The 14605-nt window shown below is 42.5% G+C and overlaps 1 protein-coding gene across 2 annotated transcripts; it reads left to right on the top strand.

Moving 5' to 3' along the window:
- Positions 1-43: 43 nt before the first annotated feature.
- Positions 44-14200, top strand: SPA17 (sperm autoantigenic protein 17). 2 transcript variants are annotated; one of them, XM_084803794.1, is made up of 5 exons: positions 44-114; positions 3647-3826; positions 7224-7294; positions 10318-10383; positions 12266-14200. In XM_084803794.1, the coding sequence occupies exons 2-5, from the start codon at positions 3673-3675 to the stop codon at positions 12476-12478; spliced, it is 504 nt and encodes a 167-aa protein (XP_084659920.1). In that variant the 5' UTR covers positions 44-114; positions 3647-3672; the 3' UTR covers positions 12479-14200. The 2 variants fall into 2 exon arrangements, with proteins under 2 accessions (XP_084659920.1, XP_084659919.1); XM_084803793.1 differs by lacking the exon at positions 44-114 and adding an exon at positions 159-276.
- The last annotated feature ends 405 nt before the right edge of the window (positions 14201-14605 follow it).

Consider the following 14605-nt stretch of genomic DNA (forward strand, 5'->3'; position numbering starts at 1 on the left):
GGCACGGCCGGGCGGGCCTTGCGTGGAAGGAGGAATTCAGGAGCAAGCAAATCGATTTTTCGCTATTGCGTCCCTCCCCGCTTGCCGTCCCCTTTCGGGTTGCTGCGGCAACCGGTAACAAACGGCGCTTCCTCCCCCCCCCCGTGAAAGGCCTTGTTGGGGGAGAGGCGGCGCTTTACTATCTCTCGCGTTGCCCCCTCAGCTGCTCCCCACAGTCATGTAGCCTGAGAGCTGAGGAGGAGAAGACGGGCCGGAGTGCGGTGACTGGGACGCCAGGTAGCGGGTTGACGGCGGCAGGGCAGGAACTGGGCTTATCTGCGCCAGTGGAGGCTGGTGGCTCCTATATCAGTGGGCAGTGGATCCGCTCTGGGTTTGTCAGAACTCTAAAGGTACTATCCAAGATGCTCAGCCAATCCCCCAAACGGGTTCAGGACCTGGGATAGCTCCTTCAGAGGTCTGACTGGTTCTGGCTCAAGCCCACAGCGGATTCGCAGCCCCACTGAAGTCGGAGCCACCAGCCTCCGCTGATTCGCGCCCCGAGCCCCCAAGGGTATCAAGCATTTACCACGAATCAGGGCGGGCAACTTGTGGCCCTCCAGATGTTGTGACTTGCAACTGCCATCATCCCTCACCATTGCCTACGCTGGCTTGGGCGGATGGGGGTTGCAGGCCAAAAGAAGTTGCTCACCCCTGTGCGAAATGGTGCTAAAGGCGAAAGTTCCTTTGAGCATGGGCAGAGTGCTCAAGCACAGATGGAGGAGTGACTAGCTATTTTGATTAAAATAAATTTTCCTTGTTGGGCCATGATTGTAAGATGGGAAAGGGCAATGACAAAATTCACGGTTGGACAGTACCTTTATTAGCAGCGACTGAAATGTCACAAAAGAGTGTGCAGATTTTCCGGATAACTCTTTTCTTTGTCCACTGTCATTCTACTCTCTAAATAGCTACCTAAACTCTCCAAAACTACAACTAAGGGATGATTCCTGTGGTGAGTGATAGGCAGTACCTGGAAGCTGTTACAATGTGGCTGCTTCCCATAACATTCAGGTCATGTTTGAATCAGGAGGACTAATAGGGCTTTGATCTTAAGCACACCTACTAGGGAATAAATCCTACTGAACATCAGAGTAAATATGATTAGGATTGAACTATAATGGTTGCAGTCAAAGTGTATTTACTTGGATGTATGTCCTAATGAAATCATTGGGATCTTTACAGGTAAACATGATTATGATTGGGATGTTAAAACTCTTAACAAAATTTTGGGAGTCAGATAATCTAGAGAGAACTTTGGGAGGGGCTATAGCTCAGTGGTAGAGTACATGCTTTGCCTGAAAAAAGGTCCCTGGTTGAATCCCTGGCATCTCTAGGTAGGGCTGAGAAAACCCTGGAAAGCTGATGCCAGTGAGGGTAGATTATACTGAGCTACATGGGCTAATGGTTTGACTCAGTATAAGCAGCTTCTTACGTTCTTAGTTTTCCCTTTCTCTACCAACTTTGGATGATTTTTAATAAACCAGAAATAAAATTCAGGGTGTGAGATTGACACCCCATATGGCTGGAAAGGAAGAGCAACCTATTCTGCTAATTACTGGACAAGGTAAAATCCAACATAAGTCCTAATTGGAGCAGACCCATGGAAGTGAATGGAATTTAAATTAGTCATGACTAACTTAAGTCCCATTCATTTCAATAGGTCTACTCTATGTTAGATTTTACCAGTTGTCTACTGTTTTGCAAGTATGCAATACTATGCATGTTTAGCCAGAAAAAAGTCCTGCAGGTCCCAGCATGCCTCAGTCAGCATGTCTGGTTGGGGCATGCTGGGAGTTGTAGGACTTTTTTCTGTCTAAACATGCATAGGATTGCGCCTTAAGGTGAGTTTTTTTCCAGCTCTAAGTACTTGCACCTCTAATTAAATTGATTAGGTAATGAGAGATGTAAGATCTCATGTTTATACCCTCAGCCAAGCTGTAAATGTAAACTGTGGTAGTATAAAAGGCAACTCAACATTTAGCACAGGTGTGATATGCACAGGAAGGATGAATTAATGCTGCTATCTCTGCATCAATTCTGGTACTCCCTGACATTACTTGCCACTACATTTATAAATACAATATTACAATAACACATTTGGCATTTAACTTCCTAGACTCTATGAAGTATCTAGAGCAGGGGTCTAGAACCTCAGGCCCAGGGGCCAAATCTGGCCCTCCTAAGGTCCCAATCCATCCTCTGGATCCCCAGATGGCTATGCCCCCTTTCCCCAGCCACTGATCATTTGGTGGTTCTCAGCTACTGTGCAGTTTTTCCTCCATTCTAAAAGGTTGAAATGCCTCTCCTAAGACTTCGTTACTGGCAGAGGTTTAAGCTACAATATGCTGGTATTTTTGGCCCTGTCCCTTTTGCCATCAGCCCCATCCATCACTGGAATGCAGCCCCTGAGAGCATCTCCAAAATGGAATTCAGCCCTCAGGCTGAGAGAGGTTCAACACCACTGAACTAGAGTTTATTTTTAATGGCACAGAGGAGGAAATTGTGGTGCTGTTTGGAGTTTCCAGCTTTTAAATAGGCTGTTTTAGTTGTGCCTTCAACAGTGGTTTGAACTGCAGCAATTAGGAAGTGAAAATGTTTATCTCCATGCTATAAAAAGTATCACCGAATTAAAGAAATCTTAGCTAATTAATTGTATGAGTTTCAATTGATCACTTCGACTTGCATATGAGAAAAAGGAAGTCTTACAGCACAATCCTATTGATTGTGCCCTTGGTGATCAGAAGCCTCAGAGGTGTGCGAGGGCGGGAGGAACAGGGGGCAGAAGGAGCAATGGAGGTGATCTTCTCTTCCTTGTCCTCTGGCCCTGCAGATTTTGGAGAGCACTTTGGAAGGGGAGGGAAGGAGACTGGAGGTGGCTCAGGATAACTCGTATCCTTGCCTCTCCAGTCTCCTCCTCTCCCCACCCACTGAAACACCCCCTTTCTTCCTCCTCTGAGGTTGCTTTTCCAACCTTGGAGGGCAACTGGTGTGGTACTTTCCATGCTGGCTGCAAGGGAGCAGGGGAGTAGGGTTGGATCTCCGTCTTCCCTTTCTGAGGATCTGAGTGCTGTCTCCGACTTTGGAAAGGGGACTCTGAACAATCCTGTGGTCCCTGCGACACTCACCTAGGGACTGTAGGATTGCTCTCTCCAGGAAAGTATACTTTCTTCGTGTTTGGATGATGTGAGCGTATATTGCAGCAGCCACTGTGGCAGAAGAGGCATTCCTTAGTCTCACATGAGAGAATACTTCTTAAGATGCCACTTGCCACCTGCAGTTTTATAAGTGTATTTGTATTTTTTAAAACCCTTTATATTAAATATCCACTGTCTGATTAATAAAATGCACTGTTTTTAGTTAATCATTTTTTTCAAATCAATCTAATCAATTAAGCATTGCAAACCTAGTGAAAAGCTCCACTTGCAGATTTCTGTATATCACATAGCAGGCCATGGCCAGGCTGGTTATTTTTTGGACCCATTGGCAACCTTAGTGCCATATTTGTATGCTAGACCATCAAAGATGTTATAACCTCAATAGACAAAGAATACACTTTTTCAGATAATGATATAAGGCTCATCCATTGCTGTTGTAAATGAAACTGCAGGTGTGATAGAAGCCTATTGAGAGACAATGGCTATTCCATTCTCCAATACCACTCAACGCATTCCTCCAGGATTTGCAAATCTGCTCGAAGGGCTTGCCAGGGAAGTGTTGAGGAACCAGCCTGAAGATATACCAACCTTTGCAGCCAAATATTTTGAAACTCTCCTCATCGAAAGAGAAAGTGAGCATTAACTGAGTTAATTTCATGAACATTTGATTGTGTGTGTGTGTGTAGAAAAGGCCCACACGATATAGTCCTATCTATGAATACTCAGAAGTAAGTCCCATGTAAGTGTATCTAGGATTGCAGCTTAAGACTGCAATCCTATAACTGCTTACCTGGGGCTAAGCCCCGCTAAACACATTGGGACTTACTTCTGAGTAAACATGTATAGGTTTGTGTGGTAAGAGACTCTGGCTTTGTTTTCCCTTTAGAGTAGATATTAAAACTCCTTAATTTTGACAACATTGACATATTATTTCATTAATATGGGTTGCACTCTGGGTCCTCATAAGCCCCCAAACCTGGAGTGATTTCACCCATCTAGTGGATGTTTTCAGGAGGGGGAAGGAAGAGGCTGGGGCAGCGACAGGAAAAGGCGTAAACCAGCCACCTGGCCTCCTCCCCGCCCCGCCCAGGAATGCCCCCTTTCCCCCATCTCTGCGTTCCATTTACTGAGGCTCTGAGCTCAGAACCCTGTCTTTGAGCTCAGAGCCAGGAAACCAAAAAAACCTATGTCCCTCAGACGCTGTCTGGGGGACATAGGATTACTCCCTAACAGCATTTTCTTTAGCACAGTGAACTGCTTTAGCAGTGAATTCTATGTTTTCATATAGCTTATAAACTCAGATGCATCTATCCCCTAACTAACTTGTATGATCAAAGTGCAAGGATTCAGTCTTCTATCTGGTGTGAAATTTGGCATCCATATAATCCCAGTTTTCATTTAAAAAATATCTACTCTGAATTGAATAGATTGGAAACATAAACATTATCTGGTGAATGTTCAGAATTCAAGGGTGTTGTGAACAGGGCTAATTTTTATTCAGGCAGGCCAATTTTTTTTAATTGGATTGGTGCTGATTATTTCTTCTTTGTTGTTGTGTTTTTAATTTATTTTATCATGTTTTTAATTTCTTTGTTTTTATGTTATGCTATGTTTTAATTAAGAATTTGGTTTTGTAATTTGTATTTTATCATTAGCTGCCTTGAGCACCATTTGGGGCAGAAAGTCAGCATATAAATTAAACAAATTAGGGCAGGAGGAAGCACTTGTGCAGCCAAATCCTAAGCATATTTACTCAGAAGTACATCCATTTTGGTTCAGTGGGGCTTTCTCCCAGGTGAGTGTGCATAGGAGTGCAGCGTTAATGTGTAGCCCAGATTTCTTCTGGCTGCTCTTTGTGCTCATTTTCCTGTGACTGTTATCCTGACTGAACAACGTCCATTTCATGACATGCATTTATTTAATGTATAGATGAGCTCAGGGTGGCATGCCATACATTGTTCCTCTTTCCCTCACTGATTTAATCCTCACAACCACCCTGTGAGATAGGTTAGGCTGAAAGATGGTGTCTGGGCTATGTGAGCTCAGTGAGCTTCACGGCTGACTGGGGATTTCAGCCCAGGTCTTCTGGTCCTAGTTAGACAGGAAAACCAGTACTCCACACTGGCTTCACCTAAACAGGCTGTTTCCTTAGGTCCAGGGAAACACAGGCCAGATTGGAAGGATAAGGAGAAAATAATGCATTGGATGCTGTGAGAACAGAGGTGACATGTACCTCTTCCCTTTTTGCCCATTAGGTGCACAAGTATTGAGTGGGGGTATTGCTTGGTCTTGGGCACAAGAAGTGATGCTTCTATAGCATTACACTTCTCCTAACCAGATAATGGACTTCCTTACATGCTTCTGCAGAGGAATGAGGAAGTCACTGGGACTTTACTAAAACTGTTGAAGGGCTTTTCTATCTAACCTGATGTGTAGGTACTGTCCAAGAAACTGTGTTACTGGCCACTTAGCCCAATATAATAACTTGAGGGCCCTGATGGATTTGAAGTGCATTTCTTCATTTTGAGCTACTTAATCAGTCTTGGCTTGCTGTCAGTTTCATGTTTTTGTGGCTTTCTTTTTATAACTGGGGACTCTTAGTTCTCTGGGAGGATCTTTGTGATGCATTTTAGAAAATGGTCAGACAGAGGAAGCAATCTTGCTGATTGACTAAGCTTCAGGAGTGTTTTTAATTGTAGGATGACTCACAGGAAAGCTCAGAGCTACTTGGCCTCTTGTTTTTTATGTTTTAAAAGTGTCTAATAAATTATGCTTCCAGAGGATTGTTGGGCTATGCAAGGAAAGCTGGTGAGTGGGGAGTGTTCTGAGAGTGCAAGAGAGAGCATATCTCAGTATTGCATATAAACAATTTTTTTCCTCTTCCCAACTGAGAGGCTCAACTATGCCTCAGAGCCATAGGTGGAAATCAGCACTTTTGTTGTTGTTGCCTGGAATAATATTTACCTCCCCCCCCCCCCCCATGCATGCACACATGTAACACTCTCTGGTTTAGCAGACCTTCAGAATTTCATTGGTTCTATACGTGAAGCCGTTGCTAGGCAGATTGACATTGAGGGGGTTATTTTAATTGCATAGGGCACAGCATCGGCTGTTACATAACAGGGTTCAATGAATTCTGCACCAAAATAACCTTCTAGCCCCCAAACCCAAATTGTACAGCCAGACTATATTATACAACTTAAGGAAAGTGTATAGATTTGTCTTTTTGCAAAAGCAGGGCAGAAAAAATATTTCCCAGCTTTTAGGAGGCAGGCTAAGGTAGATCTTCTTTTTTTAAGAGGCCAACAAGTAATGTTTAGGACACAATCCTTTGCAGGACTGTAGAAAAATATCTGTGTGTCACCATAACATTTTAAGGACACAAGACAGATGAAGACACCATCATATATCTTCTCCAGAATCAGCTCTGCTGTTCCTCTACCAGTGTTTGTGTTTTTGTCCTTTTGTTGAGTTTTGTATTTTAAAAGTGTGCTTCATCTTTATCTCAATATTTCTCCAAAGAGTTCTAGCAAAAACAAAGTATATCCCACAAGCCTGAAGTCTGCTTTTGTTTCTTCTGCTAATTACTCGGAAGTGGATGTTTGTGTTTCACCTACAATCCTGGCTACCCCTCAATACCACAGAAAGGTTTGCATTTCCTTCGTCCTCTCTCTTGCACACCATTTCAAAGCCATTGGGCTGTGTATGGTTCCATGATTGTAAGTGTGCGTATGTAGAGATTTTTAAAAGAGGGGAAAAGTAAAGAAAAATGAGCCCACGAGCCTTAAAGCTGGAAGTGCATAACTTAGGCCAAGAAAAGTTATTTCATACTTGCAGTTCATTGCAGTTCCCACTCTAAGGGTTGTATGCAATGTTAGTCTAACTCAAATCCCATTCATTTCAGTGGGTCTACTCTAAGTAGGACTAACGTTGGATATAACCCTAAATAAGCAGAGCTTGACCAGGAAGCTTATTTTATTTGTCAGAGAATTCAATGTGCATTAAAAAAGAACAAAACCTCTTTTTCAGAAACTGGGTATGATCCAGCTGAATGGGGAGCAAAGCTAGATGACCGATACTACAATAACCATGCTTTCAATGTAAGTCTTGTTGTGGGGCATCTCCTCCCATTCAAAATGAAAGGACTTTGGGCCAAATTAGATATGACATGGGAAATTAAGGATCTGGGAAAAGTTGAAAACAGCCATGAGGTGGGGTGAGGTAGGGTGGGGTGGGGTTTAGGTGGGATGGGGTGGGGTGGGATGGGGGCGCTTAGTAGCATGGGAAGTGCTGTAGGAGGGTGGGTTAACCCTTGCCTACACACTGGTATCCACCCTGATGAAGCTGTGATTTGTCCTATGGTGGGAGTAGTAGCTTGGGAGGATTTTAATTGGGAAAATGGAATGGGGGAATGATCTAAAAGAAAACTCCCTCAATGCCACATAAGGATATCAGAGAAATCCGAAATGGATCAAAATGACTTTGTTTTCTATAAATTTGACTTCCGGTTTCCGCAGCAGACCCTATCTTCTGAGTCATGTGGATTTTGCGGACTTGCAAACGGTTTTTTAACTTTCCAGAATTGTACGCAAATTTAGTTGTATGAAAATACAAAACTTACTGGAAAATAAGCTAATATACAGTACTGTGCAAAAGTCTTAGGCCACCATTAGATTTGTTGTTTTAGCAATGGTATAATGACCATATATAATTATTTCTCAGTCTCTTCATTAGAATACAACCAGAAAATACAGGAAATTTGTATGCAGTATTCAACAATAGAAAAAAAATCAGAAAAAACAGCTTCCATAGGCTAAAGTGGCAAGTATTTAGTGTGACCTCCCCTTACACTAGAGTAACAGCAGGCGCCTGGCCGGAATGGTCTTCGTGGAAGGGTAGCAGCCACTTTTGCAGAAGGGGAACAGGGTGAAAAGGCTAAGATATGCTAAAGCTCACAAAGGTTGGAATGAGGATCAGTGGAAAAGAGTATTATGGAGTAATGAATCCAAGTTTGAAATTTTGGGGTCCAATCATCAACAATATGTGAGAAGAAGAGTTGGAGAGAGATGGATGAATGAGTGCTTGCAGGTGGAGGGTCTGTCCTGGTTTGGGGCTGCATTTCTGCCAGTGGTGTTGGCGGTCTTGTCCGTATTGATAGGATCATGAATGCTGAAAAGTACAGACAGGTTTTAATTCATCATGCCATTCCTTCTGGAAAGCACCTGATTGGGAATGGTTTCATTTTTCAGCATGATAATAATCCCAAGCACACTGCTAATGCAGTGAAATCATATTTAGCGAGGAAAGCAGCTGATAAAACACCGACAGTCATAGACTGGCCTCCACAGAGTCCAGACCTGAATATTATAGAGGCAGTATGGGATCACCTGGACAGAGAAAGAAATAAAAGACAACCTACATCTAAAGAAGAACTCTGGGAAGTGCTGAAAGAAGCCTGGTATAATATACCAGAAGATTACTTCAGAAAACTTCAGGACAGTCTCCCCAAAAGAGTTCAAGATGTGCTTAGAGCCAAGGGTTGTTGTTGTTCAGTCGTTAAGTCGTGTCCGACTCTTTGTGACCCCATGGACCACAGCACGCCAGGCCTTCCTGTCCTCCGCTCTCCCCCGGAGTGTGCTCAGGTTCATATTCATTGCATTGGTGATGCTATCCAGCCATCTCATCCTCTGCCATCCCCTTCTCCTTTTGCCTTCAATCTTTCCTAGCATTAGAGCCAAGGGAGGTCACACGAAATACTGACTTTTGCCTGTACGTATTTCCTGTATTTTCTGTTCGTATCTTAATACAGAGACCGAAAAATAATCATATATGGTTATTAAAACTTTGCTAAAACAACAAAGCTGGTGGTGGCCTAAGACTTTTGCACAGTACTGTATATGCCTTTTAACCCCCCGCCCCCCGACAACTACATACATACATACATACATACATAATATGAGATACCTCTTCAGCCTCTGTGTATAATGCTCTTTTTTGTGTGCTCTGCTCATTGATAGTATGCTGAGCTAAAAAAAATAAACAGAATGTCACATGCCAGTGAAAGTTATTTAGATTGTGACTGACTTTTTTGCATATTTTTCTGAATGTGAAAAAAATCGGGGAAAATTGGACAATGAGCAGACAACAGAATGAAAGACGCCTGACAATCTGTGAAACACAGAAGGAATGGAGTAAGCAAAACCTGTAGATCCCTAGTGCCATGATCCTGATTCAATCCTCTCCCCCCCCCCCCCGCCCCATGGCTGCTATTAAAGGATCTCCCATGTCATATGCGATTGTGACTCTAGTGCGGAGTCAGATGACCACTTCTCTTTTGCAACACCATTCTGGTGGAATACTGCATGGAACATAGCCCAGATTCAGCATAGCTTTAACAATCGTGCTACCACCTCCCCAGCTAGTCATTCCAAGGAAGGATTTACAGGTAGGCTCCATTCAGATGCTGCACCAAACCATGATTTTTGCTTCTAAACACACAGACAAACCATGGTTTAGAACTCCTTGTCTGCTTTCATTTTCCTTTTGCACAGCATTCCTATTTCCATAGTGCAATTGCTTCCTGAGAGGTGGACTAACAGTTGAAAGTATGGCTTGTCAATTCAGACATCTCGCCAAACCATTGTTGGGCACAAATTCTGGTTTGCAAACCCACTTTTCAAAGTATGGTTTCCGATTCTGGTTTGTTAGCTGATCACAAACCTTGGTTTATCAATTCAGACATTGCATGAAATCATAGTGAAGCTTCTTTGACCATGATTTGGTGTGATATTTGAATTACGCTGTAAACGCAGAAATAATTGCAGCTTCTCACTGAGCACTTGAATGTGTGAAGCTGCGATAACAGATTGCTAGAACACTGTCAAAGTGGTGGAGAGGATAAGCTAATTATCTTCTCCATTTTTCAGTCACATAAGCGATCAAAGCGCAGGGTCCACCACTTCCTAGAGAAAGCCACATGCCAAAGAATTATGAGGTCCTCCCTAACCTTTCTTGGCCTATGTCTAAATTGGACCAAGATTTTGAATGAAGTATCACCTGTACCATCAGGCTGTAGTTCTCTTTTTGCAGGCTGATGGATTAAAAATTGCCTCTGTTTTTGCAGGAACTTGCACCACCAGGAGGTGGTGATAAAACAGAGGAGAAAAAGGAAGAACCTGCTGCACAGTCAGTAAGTGATCTTCCCAGGGGTTCACTGCACGTCTTTCCTTAAACTGAAACTTCTCAGTCCCATGTTATGGCTAACTTTTGCTGTTCTTGGTATGCCCTAAAAGCTCCTTTGAAGTGGCATAGAGCCACTGACTGAGGCCATAGTTAATCTTTACATGGAATACAAAAAGGGCCAACTTTTTCGTGGCTCCTTCACTTTTTGGAAGTGTTTTTGACTGATGTTTACACAGATGTAGTTTGTAGTGAACAATAGAGTCCTTCTCTAGCTTGGATTTGTTTTAATCTCTGGTTTCTGGTCCATTGAATCAATGCCTCCAATTGAAGTTAAAAGATTTGAGAGAGATTATCTTATTCAGATAAAGGAGAGCAGTTAACCCATCTCCAAAGCCATTTTTCATAAAGCAGCAACCAGCCCACTCTCTCATGTTTCTCAACACATCTGGACATTTGAGTTGGTTCTCCCAGCCAGAATGCAATTTATTCACACACTATGCTTAGATTTAATAATGGTCAGCACGTAGCTGAGTGTGGCTTTACACTTCCCCCCACAAATTTTCCAACAAAGAACCATTTTTGCATCAGGAAAATAAAAGTGGGCACAGTTCAACCAAAGTTCAAAGTGGTTAAGTACTATTGATTTAAATTAAAAAGACTCTCAGTGCAAACCTATACATGTTTACTCAGAAGTAAGTTCCACAATATTCAGTGGGGCTTACTCCTAGGTAAGTGTGAATAGGATGGCAACCTTAACCATCTGCTTAATTCACTGAAGTCACTGGGACTTAAAACTGCTTAACTTTGGCTGAATTGTACCCTGTGTATTTTGTAATGTTTGAATGGTGTTGCAGGCATTTTTGTCTATTGCAGGCACACAGAATTAGCTGCAGCCCATATTGGCATTATTCCTCTCCGAGTAGGGAGATTTTTGCTCTTGGATCTGAAGGATGAACAGTTGGTATTATCTAAGCGCTAAATTCTTACATTCTTAGCAGGCAAAACTTTTTTTTGAAAAATGATGGAAAGTTGCCCAAGTGACATTCACAAGATCTAATACTAAAAATAGCAACACTGATGTCTTGTAGAAAATACATACTTTAAAAGTGACAAAACAAGATGCATCTTGTTTTCCCACCCACCCTTGGCATCTGGGGGGCCATAGGATAGTTTGGATTCCTGGATCCGAGATTGGAGACAGCGCTCCAACCTCAGACTTTGGAGTCCAAGCTCCCCTTCCCCCCACAGCAAGTGTGGAGAGAACCGTGCTGCCTGCCCCTCTGAGGTCACAAAAGAGACCTCACAGTGGAGGGAAATGGGGTGGCTCTGTGGGCAGGGAGGGGACTGAGGAGGCTGGCTTATAAAGAATCTTCCAGCCTCCCCAGCCTCCTTCCCTCTCGCTCCACAGAGCCCCAGCTAGACAGGCCAAAAAGCCCATCTAGCAAAAATACAGAGCAGGAGGAGTGTGGAGGTGAAGATTGCCTCTGTGCTCCTCCCTCTCTGCATAGGATGCCTGTCAGCCTTCAAGTTTGGAAGCTGACCAGAGTCATGGTAGCATTAAGCCCTGAAATATTTAAAAACAACCAAGAGTCTTGTGGCATCTTAAAGACTAACATGCTTGCAACTAATAAAGTGGACAGTGTCCACAAAAGCTTATGCCAGAATAAATGTTAGTCTTTAAGGTGCCACAAGACCCTTGGTTGTTTTTGCTGCAACAGACTAACAGAGAGCTTCGGCTATTGGGTGGTATAGAAATAAATAAATAAATAAATAAATAAATAAATGTCAACCCCTGTGGAAATTGTTAAATATTTAAAAAAAAACAATCTTCAGAAACATCCACTGGTGAAATGCAATGCTTAGACATTTTTTTTATTATGATTGTAAAGGAGGAGGCAGTCCAGAAACCGCCAATTGAGGGAAGTGGTATTAGTTTAACAGAAGAACAAGCTGCTACAAAAATTCAGGCCACTTACAGGGGATACAAAACAAGAAAAGAAGGGAAAAGCCCCAAAGAAGAACCAGAAGCTGGGGAGGAAGCCGGGAAGGAAGCCGGGAAAGTGGAAGAGCCAAGTGACCCAGATAAAAAAGAGCCACAGTAAACGAACACAGCAATCCTGCCAGCAGTCAAGTTTTAGAAGTGGCTGAAGGCAAAGCCCCATTGGTCTGCTTTAGAAGCATGTGCCAAGTTTATTAAATAAACCATAGCCTTTAAAAATGCACCATGTTGTTCTTGGTGCTCATTGGCCAGTCAATAAACATATGTTTAATGCACAAAGTCATTTTGAAGTAATGGACAGCTGCTACCTGACATGGGCTATAGTGAGACTTCCACCACTCCATTCTGTCAGCTACATCAAAGAGGAAAAAGGTATTTGATCTTATAGTTCTCTTAGGGCTTATCTGCACAGTATTTAGTTGCGAGGCTGTTGTGCTCTGGATGTAAATGCCTATTCAGACCATCAGTGCTTTTTCATGAACATTGCAGCCTGCATAAGCTATCCTTTCACTATACTGACCTGGCTCACACATAACACCAACTTTGACTACGGGTTGTCCTTAAATCATGGATTGTCGCTATGTCCTAACCCTGCACTATGGTTTTACTATGGGTTGTTAATCACGAACAAACCATTGTTCACAACCCAACAACAAATTATGGGTTCTCTTTCTGGGTTGTTCGTAGTTAACAAACCGTATTTAAACTCTGGGTTGTCATTGTGTGTGAATCAGGCCACTATCTCCTTCTGTGATTATACCCATATATTCCATAGTCTTGGCACCTCAGTGGTGGAACTGGTAATGTAATATTATTTGCGGGGTGAAGGTTTTTACATATCTGAATGTGCTTGCCAGATCCCTGTATCATTTTTCTTTGAATCCGTGAATTCAAAATGTTTGGAAAGTGCCTTAACATAGCATCCAATAGCACTTTCCTCTGAAGGGCCGTTGATTTATGGGAAAAGTCAATCGGGGACTGCAGCCAACTGGATGGAGGTTGTAGGACTGTGTAATACTCTCTCTGTGCCACCCCACCCCACCCCTCCCTCCCTCTTTCTCTCTCTGTGCCATGCCATCCTTCTCTCTTTTTCTCTTTGTGCCACGCCATCTCTGTGGGTTGCATGAAATTAGGGCCATGTGAAATTAGGCCACGGACTGCAGGTTCCTCATCCCAGATCTAGGTGTATCCTAGATTTTCATTTCATACTTTTGCTACTTCTGAAAATGCCTTACTTTTGCCTCATAATTCTGTAAATCTAGCTTCTGTTGATTATTGTTGTGCACATCATCTCGTTCTCTCTCAGCTCCTTTTATATATCTTATAATAGCCATTTAAAGCCATTTAATATTTTTATATCAGAATTTCTTTATTAAAAAGGGTTTTTAATGTGTAATTGTATGGTTTTTATATTGGATTTGTTTGTATGTTTGTTTTTAATGTTGTGTACACCGTCCTTGGATCCCTTGTGGATGAAGAGAGACAGACAGACAGATCTATAGATCCATTCTCCCAGATAAAAGATGGAAAATTTTTACCTAGTTTGAGCTGTATTCAGTTGACCTTGTTGGTGTAGTTTCAACATTATTGATCAGAAGCTAGGAGAATGTGATATGACATGATCTTTACACATATGGTTATGGAATTATTCTGGAGTCACAAATAGACAAAGTTTATTTGTTTGTTTTACCTGTCTTTGTATTTGGAAAATTAATAAAAAGAAAATAAATAATTCCGGAGTCACATGTATTAATACTGTAGCATTAGCTGTTAATAAAACTACAACCACCAGATAGTGCTTATCAAGGAATTAAAAAATCTCTCCAAAGAGGAAGGAAGTACTTTGTTATCTCCAATATGGTATCCTGTCTTTCTCTAAACTCAACACAGAGTCAAGCAGACTGTGCAAGTTCCATCATACAAATGATGCTGCTAGTTGCAACAGAGGCTTTGAACATTGCGGTAAAGCATTAGCAGTTGGCACTGCTTCTCAGGAGTAGCATGCAAGTGCCATAACTCTTCTCCGGGCAAAAGGTGGTTGTGGTGCCATTTACGGTCATCACAGGGAAGCTGCCTAAAACAAACTCTTATTACAAAAAGCCTTCCACACCATGGATATAACATATGTGATGTCTTGGGTGGATTACCACCTTCACTGGGGAGAGCCTTCATGCCTGTCAGCAGGCTCCAGGTATGGCCCCAAAGGGCATGGAGACTATGTGAATATGCT

Source organism: Heloderma suspectum, chromosome 6 (genome assembly GCF_057233095.1).
Source record: "Heloderma suspectum isolate Gila_16-S chromosome 6, 16-S_ref, whole genome shotgun sequence".
In the NCBI taxonomy this organism is placed as follows: Eukaryota; Metazoa; Chordata; class Lepidosauria; order Squamata; family Helodermatidae; genus Heloderma; species Heloderma suspectum.

What these genes read in the sequence shown, in the direction of transcription:
- SPA17 (XM_084803794.1), top strand. Translation starts at nt 3,673, where the DNA reads ATGGCTATTCCATTCTCCAATACCACTCAACGCATTCCTCCAGGATTT. An exon ending in ACAATAACCATGCTTTCAAT is followed by an intron (nt 7,295 to 10,317) that starts GTAAGTCTTGTT and finishes CTGTTTTTGCAG; the next exon opens with GAACTTGCACCACCAGGAGG. An exon ending in AAGAACCTGCTGCACAGTCA is followed by an intron (nt 10,384 to 12,265) that starts GTAAGTGATCTT and finishes ATGATTGTAAAG; the next exon opens with GAGGAGGCAGTCCAGAAACC.